This window comes from Petaurus breviceps, unplaced genomic scaffold (genome assembly GCF_028583685.1).
Source record: "Petaurus breviceps papuanus isolate PSGF00001 unplaced genomic scaffold, PetGlider_PUasm1.0 90434, whole genome shotgun sequence".
Classification (NCBI taxonomy): domain Eukaryota; kingdom Metazoa; phylum Chordata; class Mammalia; order Diprotodontia; family Petauridae; genus Petaurus; species Petaurus breviceps.
The window spans coordinates 8725-34143 of record NW_027187251.1 but is presented as its reverse complement, the minus strand read 5'-3'; the positions used below and the strand labels follow the sequence as shown (position 1 = coordinate 34143).

The window sequence follows — 25419 nt, the reverse complement described above, 5'->3', positions numbered from 1 at the left end:
CACCCCAATTTAGAATAATTAAAAAAAATCTTGTGTGTGCCTTTTTCTTTCTTTGCTTGTATTTGTGTGTGTGTGTGTGTGTGGATATGTATGAACACATTTTGTTGCCAACGAAAGCTAAAATAAAATTTGTATTTTAAAAATCTTTCCTGTAGTTGTTTGGGAGCATGTTATCTATAGCTCTGACCCTCAGTTCATTTTTTTTGATGCCTACACTGTAAATTCAATTTTTATTCTATTTTTACCTGAATTTATAACCAAAGGCATGGTTAAGAAAACCTTCCATTTGTAATTTAGAAGTGGTGTTCAAAATGTATTGTGACAATACATCTCTAAAAATATGTTTCATTTAAGCATTTCCATTGCATCTAGAAATTGAATAGATTAACTTTTTATTTCCTTTTCTAGCTACTTTCTATTTGGCTTATCTGTACAGCAGGTCATACTGACAAATACTGAAACATTTATTTGAGAAAACATGCTTTGCTTTTTGCTGAAGGTTTCTCAAGCAGTTTTTATTCAGGGTGTGACCTCAGAAAATGGACACACCTTATTCTTTGGAAAATACTTAATTGTTCCCTTGGAGGATACTCATTGATTCTGCTAAGAATAGAATTTGAAATTCACCAGCCTGGTCTGGGAGTGCCTCTTTTGTCTCTAGAATTTGGATTGATGTAACAGTGTCTTTTGCTTTAAATATACATACATAAGTGTATATACATAAAATAAAATTTAAGAAAAGGTCATAAGGAAATAACTCAGAGTGTCATCCTGATGACTTAGTTTGAGAGAGACTCTAATAAAAACACTGACCCACGTAATTGATTTTAATGGCAGCTTTGTGCCATCTTCTGTTCTCTGGATTCATGCCAGATGCCATCAGCAGAGCCTCCAGGGACCGAGGGGCATAGAGCAGCAGATGAGTGGTTTCTCTGAAGCCTAGAGTAACTCGGATAGATTAGTTTGGTTGATAAACACAGAGCACAGCAGGCTCGAAAGGCAGCTGAGGGTACAACTGACCTTTTTGTTCTCTGTCAGGGTCTAAGGAAAAGCAGTGAGTACAGCAGGAACAGAAAGACCATCATCCCCCGCTGTGTGCCCAACATGGTGTGTCTGCACAAGTACATCATCTCTGAGGAGTCTGTGTTTCTTGTTCTGCAGCATGCAGAAGGTTGGTGTATGGTTTAAATTGTTTGCACAGTAAAGAATATCAACTACTTAGCTTTCCATTCATGCTAATATAAATGTCCCCCTTACATTGACCTCACCTACTAGTTGTGTTTTAGTTTTTCATATTAGCACAAAAACAGAAGAGATCTTGTCTTCCTCTGAGCTAAGTTATTTAAGAGGGATGGAAAAACCCAGATGAATATATCTTGTTCAAACTGTAGTTAGCAGTCTTAAAAATACTTCACCACTTAACTTTCCACAGGAACAGATAGAGCCAAAGAGAAACATTAATTTAATACTAAGAGAGCCAGGTTTGATTTTTGGCATTTCATTTTGTTCTCTCATTTTTGCCAAGAAGATATATTAATGTTAGGTGGCTAAAATGAAAAGCATCCCCCAAAGAATTAATTAATTACCTCCATGTTTTAAAAGGCAAGGATATTTGCCTAACACTTGACATTACCTAGTTATTCTCATCTAGATTTTTATTAATACAGCCAGTGGCGTCACATATGGGTTCAAAGCAGAAGCACATTGTTTTGCCTCCTAACTATTTATGAAATTTCAGCTTTTAGTAGAGGGAACAGGTGGCAAATAAAAAAAATTATGTTTTGATTTTTTTTTGCCCTTTAACACCAGAGTATAAGTAATTATTCTGCTTTTTTTTTGATAAATGAATGCAGAATACAAATTTAAGTATATCTAATAAATATTTATTCTTGAGAAGTTTTCTTAAAATAGCTAAAGAATAACATCGTTTCTAATCTTGTGTGATGGTTTTTTCCTTATTTACCTTACTGGGAATAAAAAGGTTTTGTGTTTTTCTCATAGGTATAACATTTTAAATAAGATACATTTTTTCAATGAAGGATTCATTCTGCAATGAGATCTCTTATAATAACCAATGCAAGATTTTTGATAGGGGTAATAAACTATTAATATTGTTTATTATGAAGTGTAACACAGGATAACTACAGATGGAGGGAAGACCTCCATATGCAGTATTAATAGTAAATTCAGAAGGGGCTCCATGGTCTCTTAGGTATTAAGAGAGTTAATTGCGTGTGTGAATTGGATAACTAATTCACCTTTGTTCAGACATTATAGACAGCTTTTATCTGAGAATACCAGTGCATTACAGTCATTATTGAATTAGAGGTCATGTCATCTGATAGCAAAATACAGCCACCTCTGGTGTGGAACAAAATAACTTGCATAATGGTAATCCATAATAATTTAGAACAAGGTCACCAAGATGAATGTAATTATAGTCAATCTTCCATTACCTATTTGTGGATTATTCACTTTGTGGATTATCTGTGACAAATACATACATATCTGTGTGTGTGTGTACATACATATGTGTTTTACTAATACATTTTGTTTTTTATATTTGTTCATTTACAATACATTCCCCTACCCCATTGTCCTCGACTTTGTGACCAAGTAAAATAGGTAATACCTGATTGACACCATCGCTCTACCTGACTGCACATGCAACATTGAAGACCTCTATTCACCAGGGGAATCTGTTTTATCATCTTGTCTCTTGAACAAAGATTGGTCATCAAGATTAATCTTAGTTTGGTTGCCCTTTTATTGCTATTTTAATTTACATTATTGTTGTTACTGTGTATACTGTTCTCTGGGCTCTACTTTCTTTGCCATGTTTCAGTTCATATGAGTCTTTCTAAGTTTCTCTGAATTTTCTATATCCAGTATTTCATATGGTGCACTAATACAGTGTTATATTTGTATACAGATTATATACATATTCACAGTTTGTTCAGTCCTCAATTGATGGGATTCCATGTAGTTTGCAGTTTTTTGCTAACCATGGCAAATATCTACTTCTGGTTTCTTTTGACCACCTCCAAGTGGCCACCCCCATAGCCAAACCCTAACATATCCCTCTTCAAGACCTGCCCCTGCCACCATTCCCCCCATCCCATGATTTCTCCCATTAGTGAGTTCTTTATTGAATTTCCATTTTATTGAAGGGCCTAAGCTGATCTGCCTTTATTTCCTTCTGGTTCTGGTTCGGACTTTCTCTAAACCTAAAAATCCATGTTATCTTTCCCCATTAAAATGGAAATTTCTTGAAGGCTGGGATTGTCTTTCTTTTTGCTTGTGTTTTTATCTTCAGTCCTTAGGGGAATGGTCTGCTAAATTCCTCCCTCCCTCCCTCTCTTCCTTCCTTCCTTCCTTCCTTCCTTCCTTCCTTCCTTCCTTCCTTCCTTCCTTCCTTCCTTCCTTCCTTCCTTCCTTCCTTCCTTCCTCATTTCCTCCCTCCCTTCCTCATTTCCTCCCTTCCTTCTTTCTTTTTCCTCCCTTCCTCCATCCATCTCCTTTTTCAAATATATCCACCTCCAGGGGGAAAAAAGCTTTTTTATTTCAAGAAATACAAGTTGATTTTAATAATTTATTTATAGAAACACAATTAGAAAAACATATATTGTATCTGGAAGCCAAATAGAAGTGACTTGGAGATCAGTCATTATTTTGGATTATCTTTACCATTCATCTTTTTCCATTCATGTAAATTAATAAAAGTTTAATTTGATTGTGCCCAAGTTTGGAAACTGGACTACTCTTTGTCCCTCCTAACATTCCCTGAACTCTCTCACCTATGGGCTCATTGCTCACCCTGTTTCCCCTGCCATGTCTTCTGATACTGCTTTTCCTTTTGAATTCCTGTTTCTCTTAAAATTCCCTTTTAATTATTATGAAGTTGACAAGTATCAACAAACACTCCTTATTTTAAAAAAGAGAACTTCATATTAAGTCACACAACTCTTTCCTCCATGAAAGCTTCTTTGATTCTACTAATTGTTAATGACCTTCCTCTTTGGATCGCACCTAGTAAATATTTTATTTCTCATCACCCTGTCCATTATTGTGTCATGTAACATTTTAAATTCTCTTTACTATATTTGTGTCTTATCTTCTCAATAGACTATAAATTCTGTTAGGGAAAACTAGCTAAATTTTGCATGTTCCCTAATGCCTCACACAGGGCTTTGTATATACAAGTCTCTTAATGCTTATTGATCTTGATAATAACTCACCTTTAAATAGTGCTTCAAGGCTTACAAAATCATTTTCTCACAATACTTCTATGATTTAAGTAGTGTCAGTATTTGGAACGTAAATCTCTGTAGTGCCTTGTATCTACTCATTCCTATTCAAAGATGGTACCATAAAGTGATATGTCTATGTTTGTGTGTGAAAAGATCAAGATGATAACAGTAGTTAGCATTTTTATAGCACTTCTAAGATTTGTAAAACACTGTACAAATATTTTCTCATTTTATCCTCACAACAACTCTGAGAGTTAGGTACTATTATTTTCCCTATGTTTCAAATGAGGAAACATGTTAAGTGACTTGCCTAGAGTCACACAGCTAATAAGTTTCTGAGGCCCTATTTGAACTTGGATCTTTCTGACTCCAAGTCCATTGCTCCATCCATTTCATAACCTAATTGCCTATTTGTAGAATTTGTATTTTAAAATTTATAATATTTGTTTATTTATTTATTTTAAAATTTTAGTTTATTAAATTTGTTTATCTATTTTTAGTTTACAACATTCAAGTCCATAATCCCTTGAGTTTCAAATTTTCTCCCCTTCCTCTCCCCCCCCCCCCAGTGGTATCATGCAATCCGATATAGGCTCTACAAAATTTTTTTTAATCAGTACTATTTTACTCACATTATGTGCTCTTGTTTTAATATTTTATTCTGAACTTAAACACAAAAAAGGACACTTCCATATAAACAACAGGACACAAAAAGATTTTATATGAAATTATGAATCTCATTTTTGAAAATACTTGCTATATATGTATGTGTATTCTATATATCCCTTTCAAAATTGCCCTCCTTGACTATGCTTTGCTTTGCACTTCCTTTTTTTGTTCTCTTCTTTGAAGTTTTGGAAATGTTTCAGTTGTTATTGTCTACATGTGTTTCACTTATATGTTCAAAAATTCTGAAGTTCCCTTATCACAGTCTTTCCTCTTTCTACCCTTTCTTTTGCCTTATAACTCCTAATCCTGTTCTTCATCATCCGTTCTCTCCACCTAGGCTATCTTTTCCAGACTATCACTTCTTCAGTGGCTACCCTCTTTTCTCTTCCCTGTCTCAGCTCCTTGGTGAACTTGTTCAACTCTACACTATCTTATTTTTTTTTTTAAAGCAATTGGGGTTAAGTAACTTGCTCAAGGTTACATGGCCAGTTATTTCTGGGTGTGGTGTGAAAAATCTGAGCCCGGATTCGATTCCCCAGGTCATCCAGACACTGGGGCCGGTGCTGTTACTCGCTGAGCCACCTGGCCACCCCTCTGCACTATCTTCTACACTCTCCTTCCTTACCTCTTTATCCTTTTGGTGATCATGGCTTGCCAACACCCTCCTTAAATCACTTCATCATCAGCTGCCTTTGCTTCCATTCAAGTGCTGCTGGAGAAAATCAGGAAACTATGCTGCCTGGGTCCACCACACATGTGTGTTACATAATCTCAACTGGACCTTCCCTAATTGATTCACTGTTCCACTTACCACAATGACCTTTGCAGGTGTTTTTCTTGCTCCTCAGACTTCACATGGCACCTCCCCATTCCACCCTTTCAGTTGAGAACTTTTTGCCTTATATACTTCACTGGAAAAATTGAAGCTATTCACCTAGAGCTCCCTTTTCTCTCCTCCTGCTCATGTCATGCCACTCATATATTTTCTCTCACTATGCCCTCTTTTACCTCTTTCTGTCTCATGAAGGCATGACTCTTCCCTTTGCCAAAATAAACCCCTTTATATATGCACCTTTGATCCAATTTTAGCCAATCTTCTTCAACATATTGTTCCACTATCATCCCCACTCTTTCACTGATCTTCATTCTCTTCCTGTCTACTGGCTGCTTACTTGCTGCTTATAAACATGACCATGTCTCTTTCATCCTTAAAAAAAAAAAAACCCAAATCCTCACTTGATTTGGTTATCCCCACTAGCTAGCTACTGTCTAATCTCTCTCCTCTCTTTTGTTAAGTAAGCTAAATTTCTTGAGAAGGCCATCTACACTTATGCCTCCACTTCCTTTCCTCATTCTTCTAAACTCTCTGCAGATTGGCTTCTGACTTTATAATTAAAATGAAACCGGTTTCTCCAAAGTTGCCAATGATCAAACTTGCCAGATGTAATGATTCCTTCCCTGGCCCCCTCCCCCAATCTTCAGTCTTTTTGCCTTCTCTGCAGCTTTTGACACTTAGTCCTCTTTTCTTTGATAGTCTCTTCTCTCTAGGTTTTTATGACACTACTCTCCCTTGCCTGGTTCTCCTTCTACTTACCTGACAGCTCCTCAGTCTCCTTTCCCATATCTTTATCCAGGTTGTACCAGCTAGTGATAGATGCCCCCAAAGACTCTATCGTCCTCTATACTATTTTATTTGGTGTTCTTGTCTGCCACCATGGATTCCCTTCTTTGCTCTGGCATAGTTACTACCTGGTTCAGTCCCTCTTACCTCACATCTGGACTGTATAATTGCAATAATAACCTGTTCTTTATTCTCCTTGTTTCAAATCTCCTCTCACACCGATCTGACCTCACCCCAGCTGCTAAAGTGATTTTCCCAATGTGTGAGTTTGATCATGTCCTTTTCCTACTCAAACTCTAGTGTCTCTCTATTTCCACGAGATTCAAATCCAAAACCTCTGTTTGACTTTTAAAGCCCATCATAGCCTGGTTCCTTGCTACCTTTCCATTCCTTTTTCACTTTACTCTCCTCCATGAATTCTACAATCCAGAGATACTAGCCTGCTTTCATTTCACCTCCCTGACTTTTCACTGTCTTTCCCCCATGATGAGAAAGAGCATTCCAGAATGCCCCCTTTTCATCTCTGCCTCTTGGCTTCTTTCAAGTCTCAATTCAAATCCTTCTGCAAGTTCTAGACCCCCTCAGTGCTAGTGCCTTCCCTTTGAGATTATCTCCATTTTACCTTGTATATATTTGTTGTTTTTACATAGTTATTTGCACATTACCTCCACATGATTATGTGATCTCGTTGAGGTAAGAACTGTTTTTGTATTTTATTCCAGATGCTTAGCACAGTGCCTGAGACATGGTATTTGCCTAATAAATGCTTATTGACTGACTTATTCCAGTCACTGGAAAATATCAAAATGTCCCAAGGCCCAGAAAGGATTTCTGGGGCACTCCATTGGAGACCACTGTCTAAAATGTCCCATCAATAGCTATTCTCTTGGTTCTATCATTCTACCAGTTCCAAATCCACTTAATTGTATTTTTATTGATTTTATAACTCTCTCATTCATAAGAACAGTAAAAAATTTTGTGAAATGTTTTGCTATTATGTAAGTATAATTTGTTTACATCTTCTCCTGGCCTCCTACTGTAGTTACTTTTTCATGGAAAGGCAATGAGGATAGTCTGACATGTGTTGTTTTGGATGAAGCTCTGCTAGCTTTCAGTGATTGCTGTTTTCTTTCTAAGTACTCATGTATCATTTCCTTAAGAATATATTCTAGAATTCTACCAAGAATAAAAGTCAAAATCCCTGTTCTATGGTTTGTAGATTCCATTCCTATTTTGGAAAAATTGGGACAGTATTTCTTCCCTTCCAGTCTGGAGTACTGCTCCTGTTCTCTAGTCTTCCACATCATGAACAGCAGCTCAAAAATCACTTTTCCCAGTTCTTTTAGTACTTTACAATGTAGTTTGTCCCAGTCTGGTGGCTTCAAATTTACTGAGGGAAGCTAGGCACTACTGGTCTGTGTCCTTTATACCTCTTGAATTTTTACTTCCTGTTAATCAATGTTGTTCTGGCCTTCAATTTCAAGAGAATTCAGAGGCAAAATAAGAGTTGAGAGGTTTCATCCTTTTACTATCTTTTGGTATCTCCATCCACCTCAATTTATGATCTTTTCTTCTTAATCCTGTTTCTAGTAAAAAATCTCTCCTTTTATAGAGGGAAGGTAGTTAGAAGTAATCTAATCTTAGAGTCAGTAATTCTCCCTTGCTTTGAATCCTAACTTTGATTTTTATTAGTTGTGTGGCCATGGGACAAGTTAGTTATCTTCTAGGAACCTCAGATTCATCATCTGTAAAATGTACATAATAATATTTGTACTACCTACCTTACAGGTGTGCCAAAATAAAATTAATAATGGTAAACTGAGGTACATGGCTCTGAACAAAATCGGTTTATTAAATCAGACACAAACTGTTAACAAAGCAGATTAGCCTGGCAATCTCAGTAAAGTCAGTGACTTAGATGAGAAGGAGAGAATCTACTTTATTGACACACAGCAAAGAAGGGATTTGGGGAAGCATGGAACATTATGACTGGCTATACCAAGAAAGGTGGGCCGGCTTTTAGGTAAGGCTAATCATGCCCCTCTCTGACAATTAAAAAATGTTAATTGTTTAATGAGACTCATCTGCATCTTGTAATCTTTACTAGAGGATCAAAACTAACAGACTTGCTGTCTCCTTTGAAGAGATAAAAACTCCCTTAATTTCACAAGGACTGGCAAGGACAGACTGCGTATCTTTTGGGGATAAGTTAACTTGTGAGGCTAAAGGTAACAAATAGATGTCCTGGAAGTATCCCAGAGGCTACCAGTATGAGAAATAACAATTTAAAAAAAATTATAACTTTAAACTAACTCAGATGGACAGCTGAATTCCTGAGCTCAGCTCAAGGGCATAAAAAGGGAACTTAAACAGATATAGAATCAATTACAATATGAAATCAATACAATATAGAATAAATACAGTAGAAATCAATATAGTAGAAACTCAAGATATCATTGATTTGATCCTCTCACAGGCTAGTTGTGGGGCGAGTACTTTGTAAGTCATTAAGTAGTTTAAGTGGGAGTTGTTTTTTTTTTTATAGACTTTCAGAGAATAAAAATAATTTTATATGCCCCAGCACTCTGCATTTGGAGAGCAAAATGGGCCTATCCAAGGAAATATGTTTCATCAGAAGAAAAACAGGAAGGAAAAGTTTTGAGGAAAAAGCATTCAGAAATCCTTATGAGGAATCATACACACACATATGAACATGAATGCAGGAATAAACACAAGCCATGGAAAATAATTTTGAACTTTCAGATTGCTCACTTTTGTTAGTGGAAAGATGATTATTGTTCCAACAGAAGTATCATAATGTACATAGTATAACTAAAGGCCTAATCCTGTATAATCAAATCAAATATTTATTCATTCATTATCATATAACCAGAAGAAAGAATTGTATCCTGTGGCACATAAAAAGAGAGAATCTTTTAGTTACTTCAACTTAGTTTTTTTTTTTTGGGGGGGGGAAGGCAGGGCAATGGGGATTCAGGGACTTGCCCAAGGTCACATGGCTAGTAAGTGTTAAATGTCTGAGGCTGTATTTGAACTCAGGTCCTCCTGACTCCAGGACCAGTGCTCTATTCGCTGCTCCACGTAGCCATCCCCGAGATATTATTTCTTAACCATTTGGTCATGTAAGATTTCATAAAGAAGGCCACGGAATATAGAGCTGGAAGGAACTTTAGAAATCATATGTGTAGTTCAGTCTCTTCATTTTAAGAATGAGGAAACCAGGGCCCCAAATTTCACAGGTTGCAATAAGCACAGCCAGGATTTCAAAAACGTGTGGTAGATCAAGTGCTGAACTGAGAACCTGGCAGACCTAGGTTCGAATCTTCTGACATTTATTAGCTGTGTGACTCTGGGCAAATCACTTAATACCCCTAGTCTCAGTTTTCTAGTCTATAAAGTGAAAAGGTTGGACTCGATCATCTCTAAAGTTCCTTCCAGCATTAAATCTATGTGCCTTTTAATTCCCAGCCTAGTGTTCTTTTTGTTATACTATTCTCTGAAGTATTAAACAAATCACTCATGCTAATTTAGTGATAAGCCGCTTAGATTTTCTGTTTTTATTTTCAAAATTCAACATTAAACCATTCAAGCTAATGTGTACAATTAGGTGTGCAATATTGATATTTATTGGAGTTTGTATTTTACTTTAGTATTAATATTATAGCTGTCAACTTAGGTAGTTTGTGGTTTTATGTTTAGGTTTAAAGAATGTAAAAATGTTTGGGTTTAAAGAACATAAAAATAAAAGATTGCTACCAATAGGTTAAAACTCTTTTTTACTTTTAATGTATATAATTTCCATGTCTTCTTGAAAACTATACTAACCTTATGAAAGGTTTATACTTGGTTGCCCCAGTTTTTAGTTGATGAAATCAGCATTAGTGAACAGAAAAAATTAAGTCCAGAATATTAATTTGTTAGACTATCTTAAAGGAAGCTGAAATAAATGACTTTTCTCTATAGGTAAAGAAGTATTTTGTATTGAAGAGTATGAGAGTGCCAAACCTGCATTGCTAGAAGGTATTTCCTTTTCTGGGAGTCCCCCATATTAATGAAATCAAGCTCTAGTTCCTATGCCTATGGAAGAGCCCATATTAAATCCTTGGACACATTGGGAAATCCTTAGTTTTCCATTGCTTTTAGAAAATATGACTCTAAAGAAAAGACATCTTCAGTATAACTTTTCCCAGCGACTTCAGATTTACTCCTTTTCTTAAAGAATACAAATTTTACTATGGCTAATACTCTGATTGTACTGGTAAAGGGAAATTTGAGATAAAAAAAACTCACACTAGCAATGCAGATCAGCATCTTTTTTTGTGGCCATAAGCACTGAGAAGTTGAAACTTGCTCTGGGTCGAGTAGCCAGGATATATCAGATATAGGACTTGAGCGTTGGGCTGCCTGTCTAAGGCCCACTCCCTCCAGCTACTCTGCCTTTCTTGGAGGTATCATTGAAAACTTGAGAAGGTTTGTCCAAGAAACTGTCCACGAAACAAACAAAATCTTCAGAGTGGTAATTTTTTTATTTTTATTTTTTAGAAAGATGATTGCTAAGCTTAACATATGGTTTTTCTTTGTGATATTATCTGGCTGTAAATTTCAGAAATAAATACTTTATGAAATAAATTTGGAGATTTTCCTGGGACATCAAAGTTTGAACAATAATAGCTATCTTCCTAAGAGATAACTGAGCACAAATTATCTAAAGTAGTATTTTTATTGAATTTTCATAGAACTCCAACAAATTTTACATCAAATTACAGATTTTGCATTTGTAGCAAATTACTGAAGGAAAACTGGTACAATTCTGTATCTTCATGTTTGGGTACAGTAGGATTTGGACCAGAAGAATGTGTTAATGCTGATAAAGATAATCATGGGTGTATTTAAAAGACATCAAATAATATATTTTTGTAATGAAGTTTATAAACATGGAAGAAGGTATCAGATTTGATATGTAAGGATTTTGCCTTAGGTTTCTAATATTAATAATGATCATAATAGCCAACATTTTTTTAGTGCCTTAAGTGCTTTACAGATATTCTCATTTGATTCTTACAGCATCATTTGGAAATAGATGACGTTATCCCCATTTTAAAGATAAGGAAACTGAGGTTGGGAGAGGTCAACTGACTTTCTAAGGGTTACCCAGCTAGTGAGTATCTGAGGCAAGATTTTAACTCAGGTCTTTCTTTTCTTTTTTTTTTTTTTTAAAGCAATTGGGGTTAAGTAACTTGCTCAAGGTTACACCGCCAGTTATTTCTGGGTGTGGTGCTAAATATCAGAGCCCGGATTTGATCCCCAGGTCATCCCGACATTGGGGCCAGTGCTCTTATTCGCTGAGCCACCTGGCTGCCCCTAAGCAATTGAGGTTAAAGTAACTTGCTCAAGGTTACATAGCCAGGTGTTGCTGTGTGGGTGCTAAGTGTCTGAGCCCGGATTCTATCCCCAGGTCATCCCAACACTGGGGCTGGTGCTCTTACTTGCTGTGCTACCTGGCCACCCCAACTCAGGTCTTTCTGACTCTAGATTCAGCACTCTAATCAATTACACCACCTAACTGCCTATATTAATAAATAATATTTAATTGACAATCCATATAACAAACCAATTACTATTAATTGTAAGCAGAATAGAATCTCATGCTGTTTGACTCACTGGCCCAGAAGGGGGACTAGACATACTTCTTGCTCCTCACTGTCACTTTCAGGTCCTCTCCCTCCTTTTCACTTAGCTGCCTCACCTTCTTTGGAATTTATATTATCACCTTATCCAGATCCTGGTGGCAATTATCTACTGTTCCCCAGGTCCATTTTTCCATTTTTCAAGGATAATTGCAATGGATAGCGTTCTTCATTGCGAGTCTTTTCTAATCTTGATTGATCATTTTGTTGAACAGAGTTCTTAAGTCTCTCAAAATTGTTAATTTTTACAGTGTTGATGTTAAAGTGTAAATTATTCACCTGGTTCTGCTTGTTTTACTTTGTACCAGTTTATATGTTTTCCAAAGTTTTTCCTGAAGCCATCTCTTTTTTCATTTCACTGGGCTTAGGGTTAGGAAGAAGAATTCAAATCTGGCCTCACACATTTACTTGATGTGGGACCCTGGGCAAATCACTTAACCCTGTTTGCCTCAGTTTCCTCATCTATAAAATGGGCTAGAGAAGGAAGTGGCAAAGGACTAGTATTTTTGCCAAGAAAACCCAAATAGGGTCATGAAGAGTTGGACACGATTGAAATAACTGAACAATAACAAAAATTCCCTTATTATTCATAAGCCATGATTTGTTCAGTCATTCCCTAATTGATGGGCACCTCTTTATTTTCTAATTTTTTATCCCCACAAAAAGAGGTGGTGTGTGTGTGTCTGTGTGTCTGTGTCTCTGTCTGTATATCTATATATCAGTCATATAGATCCTTTTCCCCTTTGATTTTGGCTTCTTGGTTATCACTGTAGGAGTGATTTTGCTTGGTCAAAGGGTATGTATAAGATAGTAACTTTGGGGGCATAGTTCTGAATTGTTTTCCAGAGTACTAATAATTCATAGTGCAGCAGTATGTTTTCCTGCAGCCCGTCCAACATCTGTCATTTTCCTTTTTGTCAACTTTGCCAATCTGATGGATGTGAGCTAGAACCTCAGAGGTGCTTTAATGTGCATTTTTTAAATTATTAGTCATTTGGAACTTTTTTCCATTTGAGTATAGATAGCTTAGATTTCTATCCTTGAGAGAACCATTAATTCATCCTTTGACCTTTTATCAATTGAGGAATGATTCTTATAAATTTGAATCAGTTCTTTATATATCTTGGAAGTATGTCTTTTATTAGAAAAACTTGCTGCAATTTTTTTCCCTGCCAGTTAACTGTTTTGCCAAAATCACACAGAGTGTCTAAGACCAGATTTGAATTTGGGTCTTTCTGACTTCTAGATTCAATACGCTCTCCACTGTACCACCTAGCTGCCTCTGAAGTAGCTATGTAATAAATAAGTTATATGCAGATTAAAATGGAGATAATCAACAGAAGAGAAGTCACCAGAATAGAATTAGAATGAATAGAAAGGCATACTGTAACAAGTTAAGAAGAGAGGTGTGAGGAAAGGCACCTATAATAGATGACCTTTTCAAGTTTAGCCACCAAAGGGAGGTGAAAAAGGGGTTGATAGCCAGCAGGGATGGATTGATTAAGTACAGGACTTTTGAGGTTAGGTCATGTATCCATTATCTTGTATATGATGTAAAGTGTTCATTTCAGCCTAATTTCTGACAGACTGATGCCTAATTTTTCCCAAAAGTTTTTGTCAAGTTAGGCCTTACCAAAGATGAACTGAAACCTTTGGGTTTGTAAACACTAGCAACTTGGTTCATTTGCTTGTAATCTGTATCCTCTTGTGTATGTAGGAGAACTGGGCTTCTGTATAAATGTTCACATCATCATCTTAAGTTAGGCGAAGGTCCTTCCTAATTTTTTACCTTCCCTTTTCCACTGGGTCTTTCCCTGTTGTCTTCAAACAATGCGTAAATATCCCCCATCTATAAACTTTCACTTACCCTATCATTTCCTATAGGATAGTACAGTCAGTAGAAGTCCTAACAGTCAGAGGACCTTGGTTCAAATTCTGCCTCTGATGCTTTATTTCCTTTGTGATATGGGGCAAATTAATTAACTGAGTCATGATTTAAAATCAAGATGTTGGATTAGATGGCCTTTGAGAACCATTCTAGGTAATTCTAGGTCTATGATAATTTTGTATCTTTCTTCTTTTTCATAGCCAGCTTCTTAGGAAAAGCTTTCTACACTTATTCCTTCCAGTTTATCATCTCCCACTGACTTCTTAACCCATTGCAATATGACCTCCATCACTATCTTGCTTGCCTCCATCACTAACTTAAACTGTTATCTACAAATCAAGTGATCTTTTTTTCAGTACTCATCTTTTTTTGAGTTTTCTATAGTGTTTGACTCGGCTGTCTTCTCCTTCTGTTTACTATCTTCTCCCTGGGTTTTAGTTATCTTCCTGTCTGTCTTAGTCTACTTTGCAGTTTCATCATCCATCTCTATTCCTCTATGCATGAGTGTACCCCAAGGTGCTGTTCCATTCTTTCTTTTGTTCTCATTAGCTCCCATGGACCGAACTATCACTTCTCTGCAAATTATTCAGAATAGACACACACACACACACACACACACACACACACACACTCTCCAAAAAGAGATATTCTATAGATCTCATTCAATTCTTTTTTCTTTTTTTTAAGCAATTGGGGTTAAGTAACTTGCTCAAGTTTACACGGCCAGTTATTTCTTGGTGTGGTGCTGAGTATCTGAGCCTGGATTTGATCCAGGTCATCCTGACACTGGAGCCAGTGCTCTTACTCACTGAGCCACCTGGCCGCCACTAAGCAATTGGGGTTAAGTAACTTGCTCAAGGTTACAAGGCCAGGTGTTTTTGGGTGGGTGCTAAGTGTCTGAGCCCGGGATTCGATCTCCAGGTTGTCCTGACACTGGAGCCAGTGCTCTTACTCGCTGTGCTACCTGGCCGCCCCTCTCTCATTCATTTCTTAACCCCTTACAATTCAGCTTCCAACATTATTTCTAAATTTACCAATGATCTCTTAGTTGCCAAATCCTTTTCTCAATCCTCATTCTCCTTGACCTCTCTGCAGCCTTTGATGCAGTTGATACCCTTTTCTTCCTTGAAAATCTTTTCTCATGAGGGTTTTGGGACATCACTTTCTCTTGGTTCTTTCTCCTCCCACCTGACTGTTCCTCAGACTCACAGTATAATGCTTAGAACAATGCCTGGAACATAATGTGCTCTTAATCAATGTTCATGTACACACATGTATGCGTATCTGTATATGTATGTATGTATATACAGTATATATACACTGTTCTATATTATGTAATGTGCTAACTGTGTTATATAATTTATATATGGTAGATTATATATGTGAATGTATTTTATATATCATATTGAGAGAGAGAGAAAGAGAGCGTATGTCCAAATGCATCTTATACTTCTCCAAATGGATTTCTCATAGGTATCTTAATATCAGCAGACCCCAAACAGAACTCATTATCTTTCACCTTAAACTCACTCCTTTTCCTGATTGCCCCATTTCTGTAAAGGGTGCGACTATTGTTCCATTCCCCTAGTTTGCAACCTTGGAGTTATCCTTGAAACTTCACTTTTCTTCATCCCCTAGCCTTCTAGTCTTGTATATTCTGCTTCCTCAAATCTCTTGCATCATCCCCTTTCTCTGTATTCTGCATTCTGTACCACCCAATCTAGTTCCTCATCACCTCTTACCTAGACTATAACTTGCAATAACTTCCTAATTGGTTTACCTTCTTATAGAGTTTCTCCTTTCCCAAGTCTGTTTTCCATAGCCACCAAGTTGATATTTGTAAAGCCCAGGTCTGACCATGTTACACTCTTCTCATGAAGCTTTAGTGCTTTCTTATCTTATTGCCTCTAGAATAATACACAAACTATTTTGTCTGGCACTTAAGGACCTTCAATAACACATAACTACCTCTTATGTATTTCATGCTGGCCTTCCTCAGCTTCTCAGAATTCCTAGATGCCTCCTCTTTCAGGAGCCCTTTGCTGTTTCCCTCAAATTTTAGTACTCTGTCTTCCCAAATCATTATGAACTCAACTTATATGTAGTATGTATTTACCTATGAATATGTTGTATGTTATAGTGTAATATAAATTCGTTAGTGGCAAGTGTTGTCTTTTTATCCCCAGTGCCTAGCGCATTAACTGGCACCTAGTAGGTGCCTAACAATTGATTATTGATTGAGTCATGTTACAATGTACATAATTATTTCATAATTTGAATGTACCAAATTGTATACCGCCTAAAATGTGCCAAAGTATACTGTATACTGCCTAAGACATAATTTAAAATACTCAAACCATAACATAACCATTGTTCTCTTCCCCTGAGAAGAGACAGGAAGCTGGGAATCACTGGGAAGATGTTGTAATGTTCCATGGGAGAGGTTATGAGGACCTGATGTTGAGTTGTGGTTTTAAGAATGTAAAAAAAGGGGTTCAGTGAAAGATATCCCATTGAGTGGTGTTTTTACAAATGATTAAAACAAACAAACTTCACATTAGTCCTGTGTGGTAGGAAAGCCAAATATATTCCCATTTTCTGGAAAAGTGTGACTCAGAGAGACTTACGTGTCATGGACCCAGGCTGTGAAGCATTGGAGCTAGTACTTGAACACAAAACTTTTGGGCCCTAGTCTAGTTGTCTTTAGGAAAAACAGAAATTTTGTGAATGAGAAATCCTAATTAGAATTATATATATATATAATTTATATATATATTATATATATTTAATTTTATATATATATATATATATATATTTTTTTTTTTTTTTAAGCAATCGGGGTTAAGTAACTTGCTCAAGGTTATGCGGCTAGGTGTTTCTGGGTGGGTGCTAAGTGTCTGAGCCCGGGATTCAATCTCCAGGTCATCCTGACACTGGAGCCAGTGCTCTTACTCGCTGTGCTACCTGGCCGCCCTGAGAATTATATATTGTTAAATTTTTTTTGTGAGGATTTGAAGAGTAAAAAATATAATTGATATACCAAAATTAAAAGTATTCACAATTCACATTTAGGTAAAATGTTTTAGAAAACATGAGAAAATGTTTAGAAAACATGTGAAAAATACTTCCAAACAAGAGATGTTGTTGTGGAAGAGCCTATTAGATTTGAAAAAAATTTTTTTAGGGCTTAAACTGTTGGTAAATCACTATTAGTGATGATTTAAAGACTGGATCTGTAGTTCTTAGAGCCTTTTTAGCTATTGTTTCATGCTGATAACTGTAGTCCCATAGTTCAGTTGCTGGACACACTAAAAGGCACTACATCTCACTAATGGGTTATCATTCCATGCAGAACAGAGATTGCTGTGGCTCTAGGTGCCAGTGATTACTTATTCTAAAGGGAATATCAATATTTCTTTCTTGCTAGATTGAAATAAACTCTGGGTTTTGTAATTTCTAAAAGTAATGCATCTTCAAAAAAGAGATCATGACTCAATCTCAAAACATCTTCCTAGGAACAGAAATATACGACAAGAACAGGACAAGCCAGAAAAATAGATAGTGAATTTAGATTAAACTTTGACATTAGTTTTTCCCTTGGTAGATTTTAAGTGATAAAGGTGTTAACACTTAGTACAGTTTTGTAGATAGAACCAAGACACATATTTACCAAATACAAAGTTTGAAAGTTTCTGATGAAAAACCTAGCTGTGTTAACTATTTTACAATTTTTATAAGGTTGAACCTTGGCCGCAGCTTCGCTTTGTAATGTTTACATTATTTAAAAATACTTTAAAAATTAAGGCCAGATTATCATACTATATGTAGGAAAATTCTCATTAAATTAATTAGAAAGTCATTCCATAATTATGTAGATATTTATTTATATGTACTATATTTATATATACTACTATACTTAATATAGATTCTATCTTACATAATTAACATTAATTATGTAATATAGAATAGTATATATAGTATATATACTATACATGCATGCATGTACAGGTATTCATACATATGTGTGTATGTGAACATTTATTAAGAGTATATTATATGCCAGGCACTGTTCTAAGCACCAGGTTGTGAGTCATAATTATGTAGAGAACTTTTGTTTCTACTTGTAGAAATTAGTCTCTTATATCCATATGTGACTGAAGTCCACATAATAATTTTCTTTCCTTAAAAAATTATGGTTATGTTTTATTCATTTTACTTCATAAGCAAATGATATGTCTTTAAGATAAGTAGAACTAAGATTAGTCACATTTTTAGAGATCATAGCTTTAAGTCTATTTTTCAGCCTATCTGTATAATAAAATGATGATTTTATTTTTCTCAGTATAGTTTGACTAGAATGAATGCAAGGCACTAGGGTCAGAGCAGGTAATTTATATTAGTGTGGTACAGATGAGGTGAACCATCTGGAATATGGGTATTTCTCTGTCATAGTGTAATAGTGGGAGGAGCTGCATAAATGTTAGTAAGGGACTAGAAAGGCAGTGAAGTGAGACTTAGCTATATTTTATGAATAGGTGAGTTTAAAGCGGTATGTAAAGATTGAAGCTTTATGTTAGTGTGGGCAAATGGCAGACATTAAGAATAGTTTAGGGAGAAAATGAAGTACATAGTTTGTAACTTCTGGAAATATCAGAGAAAAACAGGTGAAAACCCATGACTATCCTCTTTTAGTTATTGACAAAGGGAAAAGGAATCTTTCTAGGGAAAAAATAAGAAAAAGAATAAGATATGCATAGACTTAACATAAATGTTCTTTGCTTTTCCTTTTCTTTCTTCTCTCCCTCCCTCCCTCCCTCTTTTCCTTCCTTCCTTCCTTCCTTCCTTCCTTCCTTCCTTTTCCTCCCTTCCTTGCCTTTCTTTACCTAAATCTCTGTTTTGGAGGATAAAAATATTTAAGCAAATACTCTGAATCTATGGGAAGTGGACTTTTTTTTTTTAACGCTTCATTGATTTAGTCGATAAAATCAAAGTGTGAGGAATTGCCAAACACTGTTCTGTATGTTATTTGGTCAATTCTAGGTACACAATGCTTAATAATGATAATACAAATGTATTGACTGAACTGCTTTTCCATATTAATGGAAGGATTTGTTTTTGATGCACCTTTCTTTAGTCCCTGTTTTGGAAACTGCTTTTATTTTTGCTCAAAATATGCTTCCCCTGTTGCTGAATTTAAGGTTATTTAAATTTGAAATTTTAGATTTCTAAACTTTGTTCATAGTTATGTTCTTATCTGACAAAATATAGGCATATGCATCTATATTACGTTTTACCTACTGGTAAATGAGGTGAGATTTCAAAGCTAAAGCAAGTTATTGGGAAATAACTATATAAAAGATATTGCTGCTAAAATACTTGGTTCACTGGCATGGATTGATTTCTCTAATTTTAGTTTTTATAGATCCCTGATACCATATTAGCTTGCCTCTCTAATGGGCTTTACTTGATCTTACACAGCACATGTTTGGGAGGGGGAGAATTATTAGTATGTCATTTGTAAAGGCATAATTATATACCAGATACCAAATCTAGCCTCTAACCTTAGATTGGGCATTTAAAAAATGGAATAGCATTGTTGATTTTTTTCACCATGGAATACAATTTTGAATAGCATTTATTTATGTATTCCACTTGACCCATGGGATCATGCTTGAAAAAATTCATACATAAGCAAATCAAAACATAATCAGATGTTTCTATCATCTAGTTATATTAAACTATAAAGCAAACTAACTGTAAGCTTTCATACTAGTGTTTGTTGTAACTAGTGCCCCTTTAAATGAAGAAATTGGTTATTATTTTTCATAATCACTGGCCTTCAGAAAATTTGTTTAAAACCACAGTTACTAGTAATCAGCAGCTAAAGTTCTTAAGCATGCTGCTTTAGAAAGTTAGTTATTATGGTACAAGTTATTACTCTATTTAAACAGTGACTTTTTTTTTCCTTCTTTATACTTTTGGTATATTTCATGGTTAATTTCCATTCCCATAAGACTGTCTTGAGTGTTGTTGTCTGAGATTTAATCTCTTTTTGTTCTTTTTGTAGGTGGAAAATTATGGTCCTACATTAGTAGATTCTTAAATAGGAGTTCAGAAGAAAGCCTTGATATTCAGGAAGTCAAAAAGTCTACTCTTGCTGAAGTTCACCTGCAGCAGCCAACTCCTAGTCCTAAGGACAGCAGCAGCTTGGAGTCCAGAGGAAGTGATGGTGGCAGCATGCTCAAAGTTCTGCATCTGAAGACTAGTCTTACACCAAGTTCCCAGGAGGACAGTAGCAACCAGGAAGAAGATGGCCAAGACAGCTCTCCAAAATGGCCAGATTCTGGCTCAAGTTCAGAAGAAGAGTGCACTACTAGTTATTTAACTTTATGCAATGAATATGGGCAAGAAAAAATTGAACCTGGGTCCTTGAATGAGGAGCCCTTAATGAAGATTAAGGGAAATGGTGTTAGAACCAAAGATACAGGAAGATTACCAGCTCACATTGCTTCTGGCAGTGACAGCCTCAGCTCTCAGCTGACTTCTCAGGAACTAAAATTTTTCACCGAAGATGCCAACCGTGAAGTAGCTAGTCCACCAAGAATATCAGATTCTCTTAGTAGATCAAAGAATAGCCCTATGGCATTCTTTAGGATAGATAGTAAGGATAGCACTAATGAACTCCTTGGACTTGATTTTGGTGAAAAGTTATATAGTTTGAAGTCAGAACCCTTGAAGCCATTTTTTGCCCTTCAAGATCAGGACAGCAGTTCTGGGAGTCTTGATGCTAGTGAAACTAGATTGGGGTTAAGAGCTCAGGACACCATCAGCAGGGGTTCAAATGACTCTGTCCCTGTTATTTCTTTTAAAGATGCTGCTTTTGATGATGTAAGTAGTACTGACGAAGGAAGGCCTGATCTTCTTGTCAATCTGCCTGGTGTGTTGGAGCCAACAAAAGAAGCTGCGACTGAGGGGCCTGTTCAGTTGACACAGACTAATATAGGCATCTTAGAAAGTAAACTTTTAGAAGCTCCTGATGTTTTATGCCTCAGTCTTAGCACAGAACCATGCCAAGGGCTTGAAGAAAAAGACACAGAGGCATCGAATGATCCCTGTAGTCACCAATTCCACAGTATAGAAGAAAAACACTATGCACAGGAGGGTACTAGGGCATTACTTATAGCTGCTGTTGATCAAATCAGTTCAGGAGACAAGTCTTTGTTACTTAGTTCAGATGCTGAGTTTAAAGGATTTGGAATGGTTGCTCCCACACTAACTGCAAATAGCACAGAAGAAAACCTATTCCTTATTTCTAATCCAGTCTCAGGTGCTAATGAATACAATGTAAACCCAGACACTTTAAAAAAAGAAGAAGTATTGCTGTTTGCAGATGGTGCTGAAGATCTTGGTAAAGAAGAGCCAACCCCTTCTTTATTCCAGCTAGACCCAAAAGACACTAAGGCTAAGGGTGACAGTGGATTAACACTAGAAGGAGAGAAGGAAATACATCAGATTTTTGAGGACCTCGATAAAAAATTAGCACTAACCTCCAGGTTTTACATCCCAGAAGGCTGCATTCAAAGATGGGCAGCTGAAATGGTGGTAGCCCTTGATGCTTTACATAGAGAGGGAATTGTGTGCCGCGATTTGAACCCAAACAACATCTTATTGAATGATAGAGGTCAGGAACTTTTGCAAATGCATTTCTTTTTATTCGCTGTTGCTTCCAATTAACTGAGTAGGCGTTTTATCTTGTAATTAGTATCTTCATTTCCTGTCTAGAGCTTCATTATCAGTGCAGCAAATTCACCCCCAGTAATAGCTTCTAGTACTTAATGATGCCATTATTCTTAATGATACTGTTTTTAGCTACAAAAGGAGTAATTACAGTTCACTTCTGCAGAAAATGGAAGGGAAAAATGTTTTGATTTCTCCTGTCGTTTTGTTTTTAGGACACATTCAGCTAACGTATTTTAGCAGGTGGAGTGAGGTTGAAGATTCCTGTGACAGCGATGCCATAGAGAGAATGTACTGTGCCCCAGGTTAGAGCAATCACCTAAAATGTTTCACTTGAAAAGTATATCAGGGGAAGGGAGAAGAGTGAGAGGACTGGGGTGGGACCTCCAGGCTGGAGCAAAGGGCATTGGCTCAGCATGGAGGGCAGAATTGCTATTAATCCAGTAGCAGGTTGAAGTCTTTCCTGGGGCCATTCATCCTTGTGTTTCTTTTCTTGGTACTATTGCCAGCTGCCCTTGAAGACTGACTGAGTCTTTGGTTATAGCGTACCTTGTCCTCTGTTCCTGGTGGATGTTCTCACTGGTCTCTTTTCTTATCTCCCTCCAATTTTACCAGAATGGATTGGATTTTGATTTAAATCAGTCACAAGACTTGTTTTAATCATTTTTACATCAAAAAGCAAATGCTCATTATTTATATAACCTTAGTCTAAATTTTTCACAACTTAGAAATACAGGTATAGTTTTTTCATCTGTAGGAATGAGGGGGGTTGAAATAGATAATATTTAAAGACCCTTATGGCCATAGTTCTAAAATTTCTCTCATTTCCTCTCATAGAGTTTGTGTATTTACCAACTCTCTTTTGTTTTGAATTTGTATGAAAATCAAAATTTTTGGAACAAAGCTAACTCTGAGCTACTGTTCAGCTCAGAAGTATATAAGATTATTTATTTTCCCCATAAAATTTACCTGTTAATCTATAAAATGAAGGGTTGACATGACTGAATTCCTTCTATAGAATACCTCAACTTTTTGTTTATAAGGGCCATTGGGAAATGCCTCATGCTCCTTTTAACATGTTGGTTTCATTACAAATAGTAAATGCTATTTAATGAGAGTAAAATAGACAAAATGCTGGACATTTTTAAAAAGGCTGTAATATGTGACATTAATGATGTACCAACCTGATCTTTCAAAATGGTTGCTTTAACATTATAGTTTTTTTTTTGTTTGAAATGTGAGGGAATGCAGATGTTGTTGTTGATGTTTCAGATCAGCTTGGTTAGTCAAATATTTGCTATGATAAGTTTCTCCTGTCCGCCCTGTACTATTCTTACTTTGAAAAATTAGAGGTTTGTTTCTGGTGTGTGCTAAATCCTTTGTAAACAAATACAGAAGCTTAAGCACAGGAGTTGGCCTTGAGTTCATGATCCTTTCTACCTGTCATTAGTATAAATGGGCCACTTGGAATCCAGGGGTCCTCTACCTTTTACCCAGCATTGAACCTCTTTGGATTGCTAAAGCTGCTTTGTTTGTCATCAGCTGTAGCCTTGAAAAGAGGCTCAAACTGATAATATTGGAATGATTAGCACCATTATTGATCTTTCACTATATAACAATTACCAAGTAGAGTAGTCTTGTTTTTCACAGTGTCTTGTTGTAGTAACTGGAATATATTGTGATATAAATATAGCTAAAAAGTAGATGTCTTTAAGTGTAAATTTGTTTCAAGATCAAGCTCTGTATTTGAGAGCAAGCACAATTTTTCAGTCTTATAAATGAATGTTAGGTAGTTTCATTATATCTGATGAGTTTGATTTTCTTTTTTTCTCTCCTTCCTGTTTTCTCATCCTTACCCAAATGAGTACAGTTGGGTAGTTATACTTTCTGAGTGCCATAGAGTACATTTTTTGCCTTCCTCCAGTAGATTTGTGGTACCATCCTTTGAAATGTTATTAGTATGTTTCAGTTAATGGGAGAACCAAATCACTTCATAATGAAAAGGACACCTTGATCAAATTACTTTATTAAGCTCTCTCTCTCTCTCTCTCTCTCTCTCTCTCTCTCTCTCTCTCTCTCTCTCTCTCTCTCTCTCTCTCTCTCTCTTTCTCTCTCTCCCCCCTTCCTCTCCCTTTCCTCCTCTTTCTCCCCTATCTCCCTCTCCCTCTTTTCCTCTTCTCAAAATATGTATACTCACCCCTCCCTTTCATATTTTGGTAAGGAATAATTTTATAAATAAAAATGTACATTAATATTACATAACAACTCTGCAGTCATTTACAAGGGAGTGGCAGGGAAGTTCAGTTTGAAGTGTTTCTTTTGAGTGAAAACTGAGGAATTATCTGAATGAAATTTCCTTAAGCAGAGTGCTAATAGAACAATGTATAAAGTGAAGTTTTGTTGATTTTTCATAGTTTCAATGGATACTTAACTTTGCTTGATATTTTTCATATTACCTCCTTATTTTATACATTCAGTGAGACATCAGAAACTGTTCAATGGTGCAATTTGCCATTGTAGGAGGTTATTCTCCTGTTCATTTTCATATTTACAGTATATTGAAATTATGAAAGCTGTTTATTTCAAGCAAAACTACACCGGGTTTCACAATATTTCTTCAGTTCTGTGTAATGCTATATTTCATTTGATCCTGGACATTTTCTAAAATGCCTGTTTTAAGACAACTCTCCCAAGAAATTACATTTCTCATAATTCACCAGCAGGTGGCATTCTACCATTAATGGATTTTTGCTATCCAGTTCTTTGGCTGCTTTCCTTTCCCCAGCATTAGATAAAAGCTGTAGACTGAAGAACGGCTTTGTTGTAATTATTTGCATAACAAGAATTGTACTTTCAAGCTTTGTGAGTTTCAAAATTGTTCTAGTCTCATTGTATGCATTGACTAATGTGGAAAGTCTCTACTCCTTGAATGGATTAACATCTTTTAAGTTAAGAGTGAAACAAATAAAAAAGTCAGTGTGACTCAAAATTAGTGCTAACATTTTAATTTGCTGAAACCATATTGTTGAAGAATTCGAATCATAAAATCCAATTTTATTTTTTATATTACAAGGAAAAAAGAAAATGACTTACTGTTCTTTTATAAAGGGCTAAAGTGCTGATGACAAAGTGCTCCCCCCCAATAATGTATTAACATTTAAACTATTAGAAGATTATAAATCAATATAGTATTTTATTGTGTTTTTATATAACTTTAGTAAATGCGGAAGGATTTGAAAGTCTCTCCTAACCCTTACATCCTCGTTGTTATTTTCTGAGTATTTCTAAAGCATGTTAAGCAGCTGATGTTTGGTTAGAAAGTAAAGTTGTCACAAGATTATGATGAGAATGATTCACTTATGTAATTTAAACTGCCCTTTGCCCCTACTACCCCCCCCCCCCCCATCCCTTCTCCCTTCTGGGAATCCTTATCACATATTTGTCCTAAAAACATTACCCACCTGCCCTGCACTTTATAATATCAGCAATGTATCTTTTTATCTTCTGGTTAATGTGCCTTGGTATTTTGAGAAAATTTTCCAGTAA

General features: G+C 36.0%; 1 protein-coding gene across 4 annotated transcripts in view; it reads left to right on the top strand.

Moving 5' to 3' along the window:
* Window positions 1-24862, top strand: part of RPS6KC1 (ribosomal protein S6 kinase C1) — a 164580-nt gene extending 139718 nt beyond the window's left edge. For all 4 annotated transcript variants that reach the window (XM_069108725.1, XM_069108724.1, XM_069108727.1 and 1 more), the window contains 3 exons: window positions 1039-1171; window positions 20204-21817; window positions 22089-24862. In XM_069108725.1, the coding sequence (XP_068964826.1) occupies window positions 1039-1171; window positions 20204-21817; window positions 22089-22183 (1842 nt within the window). In that variant the 3' untranslated portion in view covers window positions 22184-24862. The remainder of the gene's footprint in view (window positions 1-1038; window positions 1172-20203; window positions 21818-22088) is intronic.
* The last annotated feature ends 557 nt before the right edge of the window (window positions 24863-25419 follow it).